Raw genomic sequence first — 19097 nt, 5'->3', positions numbered from 1 at the left:
CCCATCCCTCAGTCTCTCCATCTGGTCTCAGCCCCTGTCCTCGGGGAAAGGGCCCAGAACTGCCCAGTCGGCTGGGAGTTCTTGCCGCACGAGGGCCGCTGGCAGCCCGAGGGCCCCGGGAGTTGCTGGACTCATGGCCACAGCTCTTCCTGCTCAGACGGCGACGCGGACGGGACTGTCTGCAGCGAGGCGGCTGGGTTCGCGCATCCACGCTGAGCGCTTGGCTGGCCGTGGTGTGGGGCTCGGACCCAGGTCTTGCGAGGGCTCCGAGGTGTGAGCGCTCTCTCTCCCCGTGTCTGTGCAGGGGGCGGACGGCATCCGTGGTCTGAAGGGCACAAAGGGCGAGAAGGTGAGTGCCCTCCCTCCCCGGGGACACACACACGTCACAGGGGATGGACACACGTCACGGGATGGACACAGGTCACGGGATGCACACACATCGCAGGGGACGGACACATATCACGGGACGGGCACATGTCACAGGGGCCAGACATACGTCCCGGGACGCATACACGTCAGGGAACGGACACACATCACAGGGAACACACACATGTCACAGGGAACAGTTGACGGGCCTCGGACCCTCCCTCCAGCGTGCCCAGCACGGTGCCTGGGCCCAGAGGCTCGGGCGGGGGTTGTGGGCCGGGGGACGTGGCGGGTGTGGCGTGGGGCAGCCCTCAGGGAGTGGTTCCTGTGGGGAGACCCAGTCCCCTCTCTCGTCGTCCAGGGAGAAGATGGCTTCCCGGGGTTCAAAGGAGACATGGGCATCAAGGGGGACCGGGTGAGTACCGGCGGGAAGGGGCGGCGCCCGGCCTGCGGGGAAGTCTGGGGGGCGGGGTGTGTGGGGCCCACGAGGCAGCTTCTCAGAGCGGAGGGGACGGGGACGCCTCTGACGATCCCTGGTCGCAGGCAGGCCTCCCCCCCCCCCCCCCCCCCCCCCGAGCCCGAAGCCTGGCTCTCTGCCTCCCTGCAGCTCTCCGCTGTCCCCTGGTGTGACCTCCTGGTGACTGGGGTCACCGTGTGCTCACCGGCCCTCGGCCCTGTCCCTGCCCAGGGCTCAGTGGGGACCAGTTCACTTGGCTCCATGGGTTTTGCTGCTGAAAGTGGGGGTGCGGCCGAAGCAGCAGCCGCCAGCTCCGTGTGGAGGGAGCGGGGCCCTGGCCTTGTCGGCCACACGAGGCGGCTTTGTTGGCTTCAGGATCCGTGGGCTGAGCCTGGTGGGGGTCCTGTGTGGGGGGTGCACACGGCGGGGCCCCTCACCTTCTCTTTCTGACCTGCAGGGGGAGATCGGCCCCCCCGGCCCGCGAGGGGAGGACGGCCCCGAAGGCCCCAAGGGGCGCGGCGGTCCGAACGGTGACCCCGGTCCCCTGGGACCCTCCGGGGAGAAGGTACGTGGCACAGGGCGCGGCACTTCCTGCGGACGGACGGCCGTTCCGATGGCCACGGGCGTGGGCTGGGTCAGGGTCAGGCTGAGCCCCCGCGCGTGGGCGCTGCGGTTCCCGACACGGGCTCCCGTCCATTGGCTTCACCCTGATGCTCTTGCCGCCTCCCACCCCTCACATTGTGGACGGACCCGCCCCTTTCACCTGAGTGTGTCCTCGGAGCACCTTCCAGTCCCGGGGGGCTCCCTCTCCACCCCCCAGGGGCTCCGGGCTCCCGTCTCAGCTACAGCCCCGCTGGTCTCTCTCTCCATGTGCAGAGCCCCACACCTGTCCTTGCTCCCATCTCCCCACTCAGCCCCCCAAAAATGCCCTCCCAGGAGTGCCCCCAATAAGTGCCCCCACGGGAATGGCCCATGGGCAGCCCACACTCCCTCCGTCTGCCCGAGGCTGGAACTGGTCGCGTGGATGACGGCTCTTTGATTCCGGCCTCTTCTGCTTCATGAGGGCTCGATCCCCTCTCGCAGAGCCTTCGCTTTTATTTTTTATTATATTTTATGTTTAAATATATTTTATTGATTTCAGAGAGGAAGGGAGAGGGAGAGAGAGAAACATCCATGATGAGGGAGAATCATGGATCGGCTGCCTCCTGCACGCCCCCCACTAGGGATGGAGCCCGCAACCCAGGCCTGTGCCCTGACCGGGAATCGAACCGTGACCTCCTGGTTCATAGGTCGACGCTCAACCCCTGAGCCACGCAGCTGGGCCGGGGCCTTTGCTTTCAGATCAGGGCGGGGAGGGGGTGTGGTTGATCCCAGGCCAGGCAGGGGCTCCCGTGAGACCGTGTCCTTCAGATGGAGACACGCCAGGCGGCCCGTAACACAGCGCCTCTTCTCTCCGCAGGGAAAGCTCGGAGTCCCGGGGCTGCCGGGCTACCCAGGAAGACAAGGGCCAAAGGTAACGCACGACCGGCCCTCCCTCGGCCCTCCCCGCCCTCGGCATTGTCACCGTTCGCCTGCGTGACAATGCAGAGGGCCGGTTCGCTGTGTCAGCTCCGCTCAGGCCCTCGTGCACAGGGTCAGCTCAGGGTTCTAAGCCACTTCGAGAGCAGAGACCCCTGAAGACAGGAAGTGCTCCGTGGGCGGGCGACGTGCCATAGACAGTGTCCCAGAGCAGGGGTTCAGGTGCCTGCTGAGTCAGGTTCTTAGGCTCATCTCTGTCCACGCGCACCCCGTGGGGCTCTCCCCACTGTCCACGCGCACAGTGTGGGGCTCTCCCCTCTGTCCACGTGCACCGCGTGGGGCTCTCCCCTCTGTCCACGTGCACCGCGTGGGGCTCTCTCCTCTGTCCCCGTGCACTGTGTGAGCTCTGAGCTGTCCCCGTGCACCGCGTGGAGCGCTGGGGTGACAGATCTATATCTAGGGCTCCAGGTGGTGCGTGGTTTGCGCTGTATTTAGCGGTGTTCCGGAAGACAGCAGAACGTGACAACAGGTGCAGTGAGCGGTGTCCCAATGTGAGATTCACACGCTGTCGCCGGTTAATCTTAGTTGTAGGTGTTCCCTTTTCTCCTGGAACAGCAGCTCTTTGAAGACATGGCCACGCGAGAGGAGGGTGTGGAGGGAGGGAGGAAGGGGAAACACAGGGCTCAGTTGTGGTTTTTAGATTTGGAGTCTTTGAGATGCTTAGGAAATGCTCATGAAGTGGATGGTGGGCGGCTGGCTGGATGGTGGGTAGATGGTGGGGGTGGATGATGGATGGATGGATGGATGATGGATGGTGGGTGGATGGTAGATGGTGGGTGGGTGGGTGAGTGGATGATGGATGGATGGATGGATGGATGGCTGATGGATGGATGGATGGATGATGGATGGATGGATGGATGAATGAATGGATGGATGATGGATGGATGGATGGATGATGGATGGATGGATGGATGATGGATGGATGGATGAATGAATGGATGGATGATGGATGGATGGGTAGATGGATGGATGGATGATGGATGATGGATGGATGGATGATGGATGGATGGATGGATGATGGATGGATGGATGGATGATGGATGGATGAATGAATGGGTGGATGAATGAATGGATGGATGATGGATGGATGGGTAGATGGGTGGATGGATGATGGATGGATGGATGGATGGATGATGGATGGCTGATGGATGGATGGATGATGGATGGATGGATGATGGATGGATGAATGAATGGATGGATGAATGAATGGATGATGGATGGTGGGTGGATAGATGGTGGGTAGATGGTAGATGGTGGGTGAATTGTGGGTGGGTGAGCAGATGGATGGATGGATGAATGGATGGATAGATGGATGGATGGTGGATGGATGATGGATGGTGGATGGATGGATGATGGATGGATGGATAGATGGATGGTGGATGAATGAATGGGTGATGGATGGTGGGTGGATGGTGGATGGTGGGTGAATGGTGGGTGGGCGGATGGATGGTGAATGGATGGTGGGTGGATGGTAGATGGTGGGTGAATGGTGGATGGTGGGTGAGCGGATGGGTGGTGGGTGGGTGGAGGAGTGTGTATTGGAGGCTGGGGACCGGAACAGGCGTCCCCCGCTGGCTCGCACACAGAGCTCGTGCTTGGCCCGGCCTCAGGCTCCCCCCCCCCCCTCTCTTCCAGGGCTCCATCGGATTCCCTGGCTTTCCGGGCGCCAATGGAGAGAAGGGCGGCCGGGTAAGGACCGCGTGGCCCCCGGGCGGCTGGCTCTGTCGGGGAGACCTAGTGGGTTAATGTCCGGGACGACTGAGCAGGGCCCGGAGCACACGGCTCCTTCCCGGACGGACGGACGGGCGGCCAGAACCCGGAACAATTCCGGAGTTTGCCTCGGAAGCGGTGGGAGGACGGAGGCCTGTCGGTCCGTGACTCCACGTGCCTCGGGGAAGCTGCCTTTACCAGAGTTTACGTCGTTGCTTCTGGAAAAAAAAAAAAATAAACACCAGCGCCTCTGTCTCCTGAGGTTTAGAAAATGCAAAACAGCCGCGTGAGCCCAGTTCCTCGAGGGAGACCAGGGCTTATGTGTGAAGCGCGAGGGGCTGGTCGGAGCCTGTAGAGAATGTAATGGCTCGTACCCGCCCCTGTGGCAGACACGTGGTGTGTGAGGGGTGGCTGTCTCCTGTGCGGTGATGAGGGCCCCCCTGGTGGGAGGGAGACGAGGGGAGGGGGCGGGGATGGGGGAGGGGGAGGGCAGGTGCCTGGAGGAGAGAAACCGGGTAAGGGGTGAGCACCCCTCCGACCTCAGCAGCCTCGTGCGGGAGGAGCGCAGCTCCGGGCTGAATCCCTGCGAGTCTCCAATTAAAACAAAGACAAGGGCCCGGCCGGTGTGGCTCAGTGGCTGAGAGTCGACCTATGAACCAGGAGGTCAGGGTTCGACTCCTGGTCAGGGCACAGGCCCGGGTGGCGGGCTCCATCCCCAGTGTCCTGGAGGCAGCCGATCCATGATGCTCTCTCATCGCTGATGTTTCTCTCTCTCCCTCTCCCTCCCTCTCTGAAATCAATAAAAATCTACTTAAAAAAACAAAGATGAGGCTCCTGATAGGAGAGGCCACTGCCCAGGCGGTGATGGCCACGACTGAGCCGCCCCCCCTTCTCTTCCAGGGCACCCCTGGGAAGCCGGGACCACGGGGGCAGCGAGGCCCGACGGTAAGCGCCCCCTTTGGGCTGAGGGCGCATGTGGGGGGCGGGGCAGGGGGGGAAGGCGGGCTTGGAGCCGGGGTTGAGCTGACTTTCTCCTCTCCCTTCTGTGCAGGGTCCACGGGGTGAGAGGGGCCCGCGGGGCATCACGGGGAAGCCGGGCCCCAAGGTACGTTCCGGCTCCCGTGGCGGCCGCCCTACCACAGGGAGCGTCGGGGTCCTCAGGGCCTTTTCCTGCGAAACAAGACAAGGAAGGAAGTTCTGGGGGGCATTTAAGAAGGAGCTGGTCCCCCCGCAGCCTTTGGACGAGTTGGGTCAGATTGCATCGCAGGCTGTGGCCGGGCCGGGCCGGGCGGGTGGGGGGCGGCCAGTGCTGGAGCCCCCGCTGGAGGCCACGCCCCGCTGGGCTGGGGATGGACGGTGCTGCGCCCCCTTCTGCTGGGGGCGCCTGTTCTCTTGGGGGATGTGGGGGTGGAAGCCGCAGAGAGGCCTTCGCTGGAAATCTAAAGGAAGTTCTCGCTGGCGGCCGGGGTGAGAGCCTGAGCCACGCCCACCCCCCAGAGAGGAGCGAGGGGCGGGGACAGCTCCAAGGGTGGGTGTGGCGTGACCTCGGCGCACAGCCCTTGGGTCCTGTCCTGGACGTGGCCCCCAAGCGCATTCCCGCCAAGCACTGGCCCCGCTCGGCCGTGGTCCAGCCCTGGCCCGCCCTGCGCTGACCCGCTGCCCTCAGAGGCTGCGGTGCGACCGTCTGGGATGAGCTCTGGGTGCCTTGCTGGTCCCCGTGCCCACCTGGGAGCTCTGCTGCTGTCACAGAGCAGCTGTCGCCACGGCCCTGCACGTGGGTGAGGGTGGGGGTGAGGGTGAGGGTCGGGGTGGCCCTGCAATAGACCTGGGTCCTGTCTTCTTGGTTGGGCTCAGCCCCTGTCCCACAGCAGGAGGCTGTCCCCTGGGAGTGTCACAGCCGTGACAGCAGCTCATTGTCAGCTGTGTGTAGAGGACAGGTGGCCTTTGGGGGCGTGGGCCAGGGCCCCACACTCTGCTCTGTTCTGAGAGTGGGGGGCTGACAGCAGGCACGGGGCCAGGTGACAGGGCACAGGGGCAGGTGACAGGGGAGGTGACAGGTGACAGGGCACGGGGCCAGGTGACAGGGCCGTGACCCTGGCCGTGGCAGAGGCTCCCATCAGACAGTTATAACAACATCCATGTGCTCTCCTTGCTCCCTCTAGGGCAACTCTGGAGGCGATGGCCCGGCCGGCCCCCCGGGTGAACGGGTGAGCACCCACCCTTTCCTGCGGACCTCGGGTGGGCTGGGGAGAGGGACTGCTGACGTCCAGGCGGGGAGAGGGGCAGCAGGGACTGTCCACTGGGCCTGGTCCGGGGGGTGGGGTGGCTGGGCCACTGGGAACCTGGGTCCCCAGCCCTGTGCTGGCCGAGGGGCCTTGCCCTGCGACCGATCCCCTGGGCCCCCGATGGACCTCCCTTTCAGCCCTGGTGACGGGGGCCTAGAGCTGATGGGGCCGCAGTGGGGGTTGCAGGACTGGGCCTGTGCGCGGAGCAGAACCCCGAGGCCTCGGGAGCCCCCGCCTGCTGGCGAGAGGCCGCCTGACCTCACACTGGCCCTTCTCTGTCCCCAGGGACCAAACGGGCCCCAAGGACCCACGGGGTTTCCTGGACCCAAGGGCCCCCCGGTAAGTAACACGGAGTTTTCCGGGGCCTCACACAGCCTCCACATGGCGGTGGGTCAGCGGGCGGGGAGCCCCAGGGGCGGGCTGCAGGCGGAGGTCTGTGGCTGCGTCCACCTGACCGTCCTGCGCTGGGGGAGCCCCGTGCGGGGCGTGGACCCCGCTCTCCTTCGGACCGTGGACTCTCCCAGCCGGTTCTGTCAGGGTCCTGGGGCCACGTCACAAAGTAGCACAGCCCCGGTCGCTTACACACAGCCAGGAGCTCCCCACCCTCCAGCGGCCCAAGTGCCATGGGGGGTGCACAGGCTCGCTCCTGGGAGGCTCCGGGGCTCCACCCCTCGCCCCGCCCCGGGCCCTGGTGCTGCCGGCAGCTGGGCTTGCAGGCCGCCCGCCATCTCGCCCTCACCCCCACGGCCTCTCCTGTCGCCGTGTCGTCAGATCTGTTTCTGCCAGGACACCAGCCATCGGCCAGGCCCGCCCCGCCCAGGCTGCCCTCGTCCTGACTCGAGGACATGAGCAAAGCCCCTCCTACCTCCAGCCGAGGCCCCCTTCCCGGGCCCGTGGCTGGGACTGTGGGACACTGTGGGCCGGGGGCGGGGGGGGGGCGGGCGGGGGCGGGCAGTTCCACACGGGAAGGAAGACCCGTCCAGCGGGCGGTTTTGCCTGACGGGCGCCCTGTGGGGCTGTGGTTAGGGCGGAGCTGACCTCTGACCCTGACGGGCCTGGGGCCTTGTGCACCCGCACCTCCCATGGGCTGGCCCTCAGGGAGCTGCTGACCGCTCCCTGCCTCAGTTTCCCGCCCTGGGAGGTGAGGGTGGCAGCACTGTGACCTCAGGCGGCTGCACGGGTTCGAGGAGACGATGCGGGTGCCAGGCTCCTGCGCGGCACCCGGTCACCCTGCCCGGCGGGGCCACCTCAGGAAGGAAGCGGCCGTTCGCTGCGGCTCCTCCGACCTGAGCGCCGTCCCCTCTGCTTCTCCCCAGGGCCCTCCCGGCAAGGACGGGCTCCCGGGACACCCTGGCCAGAGAGGCGAGACCGTGAGTATCGCTGCGGGGGCGTCAGCTGGCTGGGTCTCTCTCCCCACCTGCCCGCTTGGGGGAGGGTGTCAGCCCCGGGGAGGCCCCCAAGGTCCGTCCTCCGACCGGGGTGAGGCCTGTCCGGGGAGAGCCCGCGCAGGCCAGCCACATGGGACGTCTCTGTGCAGAAGGCGGGCCGCCACGCCGGGTCAAAGGTCACATGTAAAACCATCAGGATCCAAACAAAATGCATGGGCACGCTGAGCCCGTGCGGCCACCCCCCTCCCCCCGAAGACCTCTGGGTGCAGCGCCTCGAACTGCCTCTCTCACTGGACGCAGTGGGCTCCCCGTGGCCGGCCGCCGCTCGGTTATTTCTCGCTCTAAAACCCAAAGAGAAGGTCCTGGTCGGTGTGCTCAGTGGTTAGAGCATCGCCCGTGCACGGAAGGGTTGAGGGTTCGATTCCCAGTCAAGGGCACGTACCTGGATTGCAGGTTCCATCCACCTGCGGGAGGCAACTCATCAATGTGTCTCTCACATCGATGTCTCTCTCTCCCCCTCCCTCCCTCCCTTCCACTCTCTAAAATCAATGGGGAAATACCCTCAGGTGAGGATTACCAAACAAACAAACCAACAAGAATCCAGGAGCAGGGCCGTGGGCCTGGCACCAACGCTGGCTGTCCAGCCAGGTCCCCCGGCCGCGGGGCTGACCACAGGGGGGTCTGGAGGGCCCTTCACCCACGTGCTGCTGGCCAGCGGCTTGGCCGGCAGGGCTGACCTCCGACCTGGCCCTGCCTTCCGCGATGCCCGCTGCGGGCTTGGCCATCTGGAGGGCGAAGGACCTGACTTTTCCAGTTGCAAGAAACGCGGGGAAAACCTGCCCGTGAGCCACTGGGATTCGGCCCAGCTTCACGCTGTGTCCACGGTAGACGTGTCCCCGCAGTGGTGTGGGAACACCGTGACCTTGAGGCTCCAGGCTCGGCCGGTTCAGGACTCGCAGGGCCAGCGGGCTCCGTGTGGCCGAACTGGGGAAGAGGGGGAGGCAGGGCGGAGGGGGGGGGCTGGTGGGGCGTCTCTCTCCACAGCCCCTCCCGCGGGTCAGGTCTCTGCGGGGGCCCAGCACGCGGGCGGCCTCCTCCGCGGAGGGCGGCTTTGATGCCGTGTTTAATCCGTTCCTTGGTGCCGGCTTTGAAGAAATCCCTCTGCTCTCTGTGCGTGTGATGGAGCCTTATTTAATCGCACCTTCCCTGCTCCCCGTGCGCGGCGAGGCGGCTGATGAATGGAGATTGCTTTGCTCTTTGGTTTATGGGAAAATGAAAACGTTGCGTCTGAGCTGGGCGTTTTTCTCTGCGGCTGCTCCGGAGCCAGACGGGGTTCGCGGCGGGAGCTTCTCCCCCTCGGGCTGCTCTTAGAGAGGCTGGCGGGGGGCCACTGCCTCTGTGCTGGGCCAGTTCCCAGGCGCTCCCTGCTGCCTCTGCCGCACGGCCGCCCGTAGGCGCAGGGCACCCGCTCCAGACCCACCCGACGGACCGCCTCCACGGGGAGCCCGAGGCCTCCTGGGCGCGGCATTGTTCTTCCTTTAAAAATAGAAGCAGCCCTGGCCAGTGTGGCTCAGTGGCTAGAGCGTCGGCCTGCCGACCAAAGGGTCCTGGGTTCGATTCCGGACAAGGGCACGTACCTCGGTGGCAGGCTCCTCCCTGGCCTGGCCCTCTCTCACATCGATGTTTCTCTCTGTCTTTCCTCTCCCTTCCACTCTCCCTAAAAATCAATAGAAAAATATCCTCGGTTGAGGATTAAAAAAATAAAAATAAAACCAGAAGCAGCCATGGTCACTTCTCCTCCCAGAGTGTGAGCCCAGACCCCTTTCTCGGTGAGGGACGAATTCCATCCTCCGCAGCCACGAGCGGTCCCGACCCAGGACCAAGCTGGGGCCTTTCTTTCCTGCCCCCCCCCCCCCCCCCGCCAGGCTCCTGCCCTCCTGGCCCCTGAGCAGGGCGACCCAGAATCGTTAGCTCCCCAGGTTCTGACCCTGTAAATGCCGCCTGCAGAGGAAACAGCTTTAAAATGGCCATTGCCTCCCTCGCCTGCAGCCCGGCTGGGCCTAAAGCAGGGCCCCTCAGAAATGCGGGGGCGCTGGGCCGGCCGTGGCTGAGCGTGGCTGAGCGTGGCTGGGCCAGGCGTGGCTGACCGTGGCTGAGTGTGGCTGGGTCGGCCGTGGCTGAGCGTGGCATCGCCAGTGCCTGCCCGCGGGCCCTCCTCGCAGGGAGCCCCGAGGCATTAAAGCGGGTCGTTGCCTACGTGCCAGTGTACAGAGCAGACAAGGGGGTCCCGGGGACTCGAGCTGCTGACACACAAACGCCGCGTTAGGAAAGCAGCCGTGCGCGCTCCTGGGTTAGGACGTGCGGACGTGCGGGGGGCGGCTGTCACCCCCGTCCCCGTCCCGCACCAGAGGTGCTCGTGACGTGAGCAGGACGGTCTCCGCGGAGTCAGTAATGAGGCGCAGCCCAGCGGTAGCGCCCAGTCCAGCTCTGGTCGCTGGAAACGGCATCAGATCTGCTCAGAAAATGACACACCTAGTGATGTTATAAAGATGAATAGTTTTTTAGAAACATATTTTTATGGATCTCAGAGAGGAAGGGAGAGGGAGAGAGAGAAATAGAAACATAAATGATGAGGGAGAACCATGGATCGGCTGCCTCCTGCACGCCCTGCCCTGGGGATCGAGCCTGCAATCCAGGCCTGTGCCCTGACGGGGAATCGAACCACAGCCTCTTGGTGCATGGTCCACGCTCACCCATGGGGCCGCGCCGGCCGGGCGAGATGAATGGTTTTAAAATCCATTTCTCGGCACAGAAGCGTAGCGATGGGAGCAGCCAGTGAAGCTGCTGGGTCTGGCTCCATTGCCTTCGTGAATCCATGCAAAGGCGGAACCAGAGAAACGGGTCCCCTCGAACAAAGTGGGGACGCGTGGGGACGGGACCGGGTGGGGGACGAGCCCCCGTGGGAAGGCGCAGGCAGGGGGTGGGGTATGGGCCGCTGCGGCGTCTCAGCGTCTGACTCTCTCTTCACAGGGTTTCCAAGGCAAGACCGGCCCCCCAGGACCCCCAGGCGTGGTCGGCCCTCAGGTGAGATGCAGCGTCGTCCCTGTGTCACCTGTGTGGCACGTGCAAACAGACACACACACACACACACACACACATGCACGCACGTGAGAGGGCCACCCAGGCTTAGGTGCCAGCTCCCCAGATGCTGAAGGGGTCGGTCCTGCTAGTTGACACGCCGACGTGAGCATCGGACACGTGCTCGTGCAGGCAGCCAGATGGCGGACAGAGGGGCGGGTCTGGGGACGGTCACGGTCACTGTGAGCCAGGCGAGCAGCACGAAGGCCCTGCCCGAGCCCACGGGCAACTGGGGCCAGACCGGGCGGGACCAGCTGTGCCCGAGGCCTCGCTGTGGCGTCCTTGGCCGCCTGGTCCCGGCCCTGGTCCCGTCAGTGCCTGGGCCCGCGGTTCTGATGCTTTCCGCTCTGAGAGGAGGGGCCCGGTAGGACCGGCTCAGAGCACGAGGCAGGGCCGTCACCCTCGTCACCCTGTGTCCTGAGACATTCACACCTAATGGACAGGAAGTGAGACACTGACCCGCCACAGCCACGGGCTGCAGGAGCGTGGGCCCGAGCCGCTCCCGTGGCAGACGTGGCCGCCCTCGCTGCCCTGTTTCCCTGCGACACCCGGGAAACAGGACCAGGGCTTGGCGCCTCTGGGCTTCTCCTTCCTGGGTTCTGACCAGAAGGGGAGACTTGCAAAGCCACGCGAGGGCGAGGGCGAGGGCGAGGGTGAGGGTGTGGGCGCGCTGTGGGCCCTCGGCCTCCACAGCCAGGCCTGTCCTTAGATTGAGGAACAGAAGGTGGCTCCCTTGGGCGTCCCTTGAAAGTTGTGGCTGATGCTGATCTTCCCACAGGGTCCCACCGGAGAGACTGGCCCGATGGGCGAGCGTGGCCACCCGGGGCCCCCGGGCCCCCCGGGGGAGCAGGGCCTCCCGGGCCTTGCTGGGAAAGAAGGGACGAAGGTGAGTCGCTCAGACCTCCTCGCCAGCCCAGACGTTCCCCCGGGATCTTTGCTGTGTGTGGTCTGTTTTCTGCTGCTCTTCGCTGATGGATGCGTCATTTCTCCGACAAGTGCTCCCCATGCCAGCCCCCGCCCGACCATGAGCGTAGCCCCCTGCTGCTCGATTAGAAAGGGGATGGGCTGACCCGCCGCAGCGCTGGACCTAAAGGGTCTGGGGATCAAACCATCCTTGCCCTTCCGCCTGGGCAGTGTTCTGTCTATGTGTTCTAGAAAGCGACCCTTTAAACAATCCCCCACCGTTAGGGACAAAAGAATAGATAATGACAACAAAGAAGGCTGCCTCTTTGTCTTCCTTCCGGGCTGCCCTGGCTCCCTCTGTTCCCTGGGAAGCCCCCGCCCCAGCCTGGGTGCCCCGAGGGTGGTCGGATTTCCTGTGGATTAGCATAAAAAGGAGCCGGCCTTCCCTTCTCAGTTTTCCTGTGAGTGATACAAGAAATGTGAGCTCCAACCTTTTATACGGCCACGTGCAAGGGAGCAGACTTAATAATAAAGTAAAGTACAGCCAGTGAAGAAATACTGAAAACATCACACGCACTTATGTGTATGTATGTGTGTGTGTGTATGTGCGTATATATACCTGAACACACACACACTTGAAGAGCAGATGTGTGCGCGCATGGCCTATAAGTAGATGTGTCTGCACATGGAACAGGCAGGTGCAGGTGTGGGTCCCCGTCCGCGGAGGCCGCTCCGAGTTTGGAAAGGAGGTTAAGGGCAAGCCGGTTCGGAGACCCCAACGATCCCATGTTGGGCCCCAGAGAAAGTTCTGGAAGAGATCGCAGCTTTAATGCACCTGCATGAAGGCTCAGGCTTGGGGGGCCTCTTGGCAGAATGTGGTTTGCGGCTTTGAAGCAAGAGCCTTCGGCGCCGCCTGCCTTTGGGGCGATGCCCCCAGCCCTTGGCTGTGGCTGCCTCTTCTGAGGACCCCAAATCCACAGGAAGGCGGACACGGGCGGAACCGCTCTGCCCGGCCCCCGGCCCCAGAACCGCACACGGCGGCCTGACCGCGGGCCCCCAGGTGCCAGCTTGGGCCACGCTCCAGGGCGTGGAGCTGCCAACCAGCGAGTCCAGTCGGGACTCCGGTTCCTTTAAAGCCCAGCGCCCGGAAGTCCCCCCTCCCGCAGCTCCCATGGCCCCAGCCCCGGCCCTGCTCACCCACCTGTGGCTCTCATTTCAGGGGGACCCAGGCCCCGCCGGCCTCCCCGGGAAGGACGGCCCCCCCGGATTGCGTGGCTTCCCCGGGGACCGGGGGCTCCCCGGTCCAGTGGTGAGTAAGGGGCCGGCGGGGGCTGGAGCGGACACTGCCCAGCCCGGGGCGCCTCTCCCCGCCGCGCCCTTGACCCCGACCTCGTTGCTTGGCAGGGAGCACTTGGACTGAAAGGCAGCGAGGGCCCCCCAGGCCCGCCGGGCCCCGCGGTGAGTGTGTTGGCCCCACAGCCTTTCCCGTCCTCTGGCTCAGAACCCACCCTGCAGGGAAGACGGGGTCCCGCCGTGGGTCCTGGAAGGCCGTGGCGGAGGGAGGCCTGCGGGGAGGTGGACGGGAGCTTGCCCTGAGTGGCAGCGGGTGGCGAAGGCCCAGTGGGACCGGGCAGTTGAGAGGGAGGCGGAGTGTCTGCGTGGGCACCTGGGAGGGGCCGGGAGCCGCGGGAGGGAGCGGACGGAGCCCCCGGCCTCTAAGCTGGGCTCAGGGGTGGGCTGTCCGCACGCCCAGGCCGCCGAGGCAGGGCTGAGCCCGCACAGGTGGGAGGCCGACCCCAGAGCCGGGGCCAAGGTACGCCCACCTGCTGCCTGTTAGACTGATGGTCATTCCAGGAGGCCCTTAAAGGGGATGTTCTCAGTCACTGGGAGCAGGCATGTGCTTGGGATTGTGGGAGAGAGGCCGTTACCGGGTTGGGGGGCAGAAACGCAGAGCCGCAAACGCAGGACCAGAGTCTGCAAAGTCACTGAGGGCTCTGGAGCGAGGGGGTGGGGGGTGGGATCGCGGTGCTTGAGGGAGTCTGTGCATTTGGGGAGCCTGGAAATGAACTTCTTTCTTGACCCCCCCCCCCCCCCCCCAGGGATCTCCGGGGGAGAGAGGTCCAGCCGGAGCCGCCGGGCCCATCGGCATTCCAGGGAGACCTGGGCCCCAGGGACCCCCAGGGCCAGCCGGGGAGAAAGGAGCGCCGGTAAGTACCACTCCGAGGCGCCGGGGACCCCCCACCCCCTCACCTGGGGGTTTCCCCCTCATCTGGGGGTTTTCCCCTCCCCTGGGTTTGCAGGATGGGGGAGGAGGTGGTTTGAGGTCCTCGGGTGGGTGAGTGTGTGCCAGGTGGGTGTATGGGCCAGGTGTGTCCTGACTGAGGTCCGGGGGGCAGGGCCCTAAGCGGGCCAGGTTCCTTCATGGGTCTCCTGGGCGGGCGGGGTGCTGGGCAGCTCCCGGCAAGATCAGCCAGTCACGCCTGCGCATCTGTGCCCGACACGTGCTGGCACGGGGGGCCGGGACAGTGTCCAAACGGGGGCCGCCTTCGTCTGGGCCCAGCTCTGGGCAGGTGCCTCCTTGGGTGGTCGGGGGCAGGTGTGGAGGAGAGAAGGCGGAGACGTGTAATGGGAAGTTAAGAAGCCTCTTCTGGGCCCCGATCACCCCGTCCCAGTGAACCCCACGGAGACCCCGGCAGGGCCTGGCGTGGGGCTCAGGGAGGGGGAGGTGCGCAGTGGGAGCTGAGGGGGAGGCGCAGGCAGGGAAGGCGCACGCGGGGAGTGCCCGGTCGCAGGGCCGGCGGCATTTAGACCCGACACGGCGCGTGCCCACCAGTGTGCTCACCCTCGGGCTGTGCATCGTGGGAGGACGGGGTGCCCGGCTCAGGAGGGGGCGTTCCCGCCACTCGGTGTGATGCGGGCACTGGTGGGAGTGAGTGACGAGCATTACCAAGTGCAGTTACCAGGAGCCTGTGTCAAGGTTATGAGGAAAGGAAGACGGTGTGTGTGTGTGTGTGTGTGCGCGCGCACGTGTGTGTAATGTGAGTGTGTGGGTAGGTGTGCACGTGTGTGTAAAATGTATGATTTTGGGTGTGTGCATGTGTGTAATGTGTGAGAGTGTCCACGTGTGTGATGTGTGTGAGTGTGTGCACATGTGTGTGATGTGTGTAATGTGTGTGCACATGCGTGTGATGTGCGTGAGTGTGCACATGTGTGTTTGGCAGGGAGGGTGTTGGCAGAGAACTGAGGCTAGTGAAGTTGGTGAGGCTGGAACTCAGCCGTCCCGGTCCCCAGGCTTAGGGGCTCCCCCACGGGGACCTGCTGGGCCGGCTTTGGATCCAGGCTCTGCTGCTCACCACCGGTGCCTCAGTTTCCCCTCGGTGGAAGCGGCCCTCCCAAGGACGGGGGCGGTGCTGCTTGGGAGCGGTGGTGAGGGTGGGCCTCCGTGTGTCTGGCTGAAGTCCATTGGGACGGGACACCGTCCTGCCCGGGGCCTCCCGGGGCCTCCGGGGGCGGAGCTGACGAGCTGCGTGTGACCGAGGGTCTTCTCTCCTCTTCAGGGCGAGAAGGGACCACAAGGCCCCGCTGGTCGCGATGGTCTCCAGGGTCCGGTGGGGCTCCCCGGCCCGGCCGGCCCCGTGGGCCCCCCCGGAGAAGACGGCGATAAGGTAAGGAGAGCCGGAGGCTGGAGCAGGGCGGCCACTTTAGACACAGGGGCTCCAGGGGCAGGGCGACCGCGCCCTCCCTCCGAGTTCAGGGGTGATCTCGGAGTAGCTCACGCTGAGCGGTGATAAGCGAGTCAGTGCCCTTTCGTGTATGAGACGTCCTCATCAGTATTATAATTTATTAAGAGCTCGCCGGAGCTTGGGGCCAGCTTCCCTCTCGCGCCGGGTCCAGGCCGCTGGGGGAGCGAGTGGGGAGTTCGCGCCCCGAACCGAATCCCGATTCCCCCCGGTTCGCTGGGCTTCACTCGGCGGCTGGGTCACGACCTCCCTGGAAGGATTAGCCGCCCACTCACTAGGGCCACGGCTTTAATCGGTGCTGTGACCGTGGCCAGCGCTGGCAGCTGATGCATTGATCCCACGCTGTGCTGTGGCGCTGGCAGCTGGTACATTGTTTAATGAAGACGCTGGCTTCAGCTCTTCAGTCCGGGTGACATGGCCGAGGTCGCTGCAGACGGTGCCGCGTGTCCGTGGTGGAGCCAGCCGCCCGCGGGGACCTGGGGGGACGGGGTGGCTCTGCAAGCGTAGAATCGAGGTGTCCGCTGCTGTCAGACACCCTGACAAGCGGAGTAAATGTTTTCATTGGGATTTCACCGCCTTTTCCAATCGGCTCAGGGTCTGTGTAGCGTCAGATGGGGCCTCGTTGCTTTCAACTCTCATATTAAACAGGAAATAAAATGAACACACGGAAGTGGTTCCTCCTGGGAACCCTGTGGAGAGGCGGTTACTCTTAGGCGCCAAGATAAATGAACCGCGGGGAGCAGATCAGACCCGAATGGTCTGGGGCTGACGGATCTCCCACCCCTTCCCACAGGGAGAGATCGGGGAGCCGGGGCAGAAGGGGAGCAAGGGCGACAAAGGAGAGCAGGTAAGGCCCCCGCGGCGGGGACGGAGCCGATGACCCGGGCGCCCCGCCTGCTCCGCCGGCCTCTCTCCCGGGGCCGCAGCTGTGACTCCGGAAGCAACTGTGTCTGTCTGTTCCCACAGGGTCCGCCGGGGCCCACGGGTCCTCAAGGCCCCATTGGGCAGCCGGGCCCCTCGGTGAGTATCTGTGGCCCCGGCCGCTCAGACCCCCGACCCCTCCAGCCATGGGCAGCAGGAGGCAGCCCTCACCCCGCCCTTCGTGTCCCCACAGGGAGCGGACGGAGAGCCGGGGCCCCGGGGCCAGCAGGGCCTTTTCGGGCAGAAGGGTGACGAAGGCCCCAGAGGTTTCCCTGGGCCCCCTGGACCCGTGGGGCTGCAGGTAACTGGGGAGCGTGTCCGACGCGGGGTCCACTTCAGTGCCTGCGCTCTGCTGTCTCCCCGCCCCGCTCAGCCCTCCCTCCCCTCCCCTCTGTCTTTGTGAGAATGGGGGAACCAAGGCTGGCTGCAGGGGCCTCCGGGGCTCCCATACACTGGAATGGCTGCAAAGTCCCACACTCCCAGAGGTGCCCGCACCGACATTAAGCCGTGACACTCCCGTGGCCGTAGTAGGAACATTGGAAAGTGCTGGCAAATTGTACGGAAACAGCAGTGACCGCTCAGCATACACTGGGAAGGCCAGCTGTGCACACGGGGCACATGTCATGGCCACGCCTTCGGCGTGAGCGTGTCACACACAGATGCACACGGGTGACTTCATTTGGTTTCTGCAAAGCGGAATCCCATCGTGTGCGGGGGGAGCTTGGACCCAGCTGCCCCCTTCCTTGCACGTCCGTGTCGTGTTGATGCCACGGAATGTTCTCCGAAGGCGTCGTGGTGCCTTTGTCCCCGAGGCCGTGGGGTGTGGTCACTGCGTCGTGTCCGGCGCGTGGCGGTGCCTGACGAACCCGCACCCTCCGCCGCCGTCGGCTCGCAGGTCTCCTGTTTGGGGGGATCGCAGTGAGCCTGTGTCCATCCTCTTCGCTCGTTCCTCTCATTCCTTCCTGGGCCGACTCGGGCCCAGAGTCACGGGGTGTCCTCGTGTTTAGCAATGCGCTTAGACGCACATCCCGAGGCCCCTGCCCGGCCGGGCGGTGCTGGGAGCCAGTCGCCGGGGGTGTGGCCGGGCGTGCTGCCCTGCTCAGCCCCCTCCTATTCGCAGGGTCTGCCGGGGCCTCCGGGAGAGAAGGGCGAGACGGGGGACGTGGGCCAGATGGTAAGTGTGCCGGGACCTGGCCGGGCGGCCGGCTTCGATTTCGGCCAAGTCGGCATTTCTCTGTGTCCAATGCTCTCCGTCTCCTAGGGCCCCCCAGGCCCCCCCGGCCCCCGAGGACCCTCTGGAGCGCCAGGTGCTGACGGGCCACAAGGTCCCCCCGGAGGAATAGGCAACCCTGGAGCGGTGGGAGAGAAGGTGACTCCCGCCCCCGCGTCACCGTGTCCCATGAGGGCGTGCGCACGTGTGCATGTGTGCGCACGTGTGTGCGCGTGCATGTGCGTGTGTGTGAAGAACCCGGGTGTTGGAGCCATTGCTCTCGGCCCCACGTGACCGCGTTTCCTCCTCAGGGCGAGCCTGGTGAAGCTGGAGAGCCTGGCCTTCCCGGAGAAGGGGGCCCCCCGGTGAGTGAGTGGGCTGGGGGGGCCCCGTGCACGGGGGCGAGGGGGGGGAGCTCCCACTCTGCCTCGGTTCTCCCATCCAGGAATCGGAGCCACGGGTCCTCTTGTGCCTACCTCACGGGGCGCTGCAAAAGAGAGGGCGCGTGTGTGCGTGTGTAGATGCATGTGTGCACCCATGTGCAAGTATGTGCATGTGTGGGTGTGCAGACAGATGTTAGCACATGTGACTGGCGGCTGCAGGTGGCCGGGTGGCCGTGGTGTTCCGGGCCCTTCCACGGGCTGCGGTAACTGTGGGCAGTGTCCCCTCCGAAGCCCCGAGAGGGACTGCTCAGCCCCCTGCGGTCAGACATGAACTCCCTCGGGCTGCGGGGGGTCTTTGGGGCCCAGGAGGCGGCTGGGGGGCAGAGGTCTCCTTGGCATCCAGCTGCTCCCCCTCCGCCCCATGAACCCCAGAGAAGGGGCCCCTCAGGGTCCGTGCTGCCCACCGTCTGGTCCAGGCCGGTCCCTCCCCCAGAGGCAGTTGCAGCCTCCGAGGCCCCAGAAAGCCAGTGGCTCCTTGGGGAGCTGCCCAGCCCCTGAGGCCCAGCCCCCACCCCCGACCGGGCCCACTGAGCCGGGGAGTGGGGGGGACCATGTGCCACCCAGGGCCCCGCGGGCCAGTGCCTGGCTCTGGGAAGCTGCGCGTCGCTCTGGGCTCATGGCGCGGCCTTCCCTGCAGGGACCCAAAGGCGAGAGGGGGGAGAAGGGCGAGGCGGGCCCTTCTGGTGCTGCTGGACCCCCTGGACCCAAAGGCCCGCCCGGCGACGACGGCCCCAAAGGCAGCCCCGTGAGTAGCTGAGCCTCAGCGGTGCCCGAGGCTGGGCAGGGGCTCTGGTCCGGAACCCCCTCAATCATCCTGCGTCGGGTCCCGGGGAAGCGTCTGGAGGTTCTCACCCCGACCCTGAGCCCAGGCAGGGGAGCTGAGCAGGCAGGGAGCGTGCTGGGAGGGCGCCGTGCCCACGTGCCCACGCCCCCTCCTGCTGCCGCCCTGGCTCAGCAT

The 19097-nt window shown here is 65.3% G+C and overlaps 1 protein-coding gene across 1 annotated transcript in view; it reads left to right on the top strand.

The window, feature by feature from the left end:
* The window catches only part of COL5A1 (collagen type V alpha 1 chain), a 92551-nt gene that overhangs the window by 54605 nt on the left and 18849 nt on the right, over positions 1 to 19097 (top strand). Inside the window, 23 exon segments of the mRNA XM_070430332.1 lie at positions 305 to 349; positions 728 to 781; positions 1281 to 1388; positions 2283 to 2336; positions 4037 to 4090; positions 5012 to 5056; positions 5163 to 5216; positions 6274 to 6318; positions 6682 to 6735; positions 7713 to 7766; positions 10815 to 10868; positions 11701 to 11808; positions 13045 to 13134; positions 13230 to 13283; positions 13925 to 14032; positions 15383 to 15490; positions 16359 to 16412; positions 16532 to 16585; positions 16680 to 16787; positions 17607 to 17660; positions 17748 to 17855; positions 18008 to 18061; positions 18777 to 18884. Coding sequence (XP_070286433.1) covers positions 305 to 349; positions 728 to 781; positions 1281 to 1388; positions 2283 to 2336; positions 4037 to 4090; positions 5012 to 5056; positions 5163 to 5216; positions 6274 to 6318; positions 6682 to 6735; positions 7713 to 7766; positions 10815 to 10868; positions 11701 to 11808; positions 13045 to 13134; positions 13230 to 13283; positions 13925 to 14032; positions 15383 to 15490; positions 16359 to 16412; positions 16532 to 16585; positions 16680 to 16787; positions 17607 to 17660; positions 17748 to 17855; positions 18008 to 18061; positions 18777 to 18884 — 1629 coding nt within the window.

Source organism: Myotis yumanensis, unplaced genomic scaffold (genome assembly GCF_028538775.1).
Source record: "Myotis yumanensis isolate MYYU_CA2020_CCGP unplaced genomic scaffold, mMyoYum1.0.hap1 SCAF_12, whole genome shotgun sequence".
Taxonomy (NCBI): Eukaryota; Metazoa; Chordata; class Mammalia; order Chiroptera; family Vespertilionidae; genus Myotis; species Myotis yumanensis.
The sequence above is the reverse complement of the archived record's forward strand: the minus strand, read 5'-3'. Positions and strand labels throughout refer to the sequence as shown.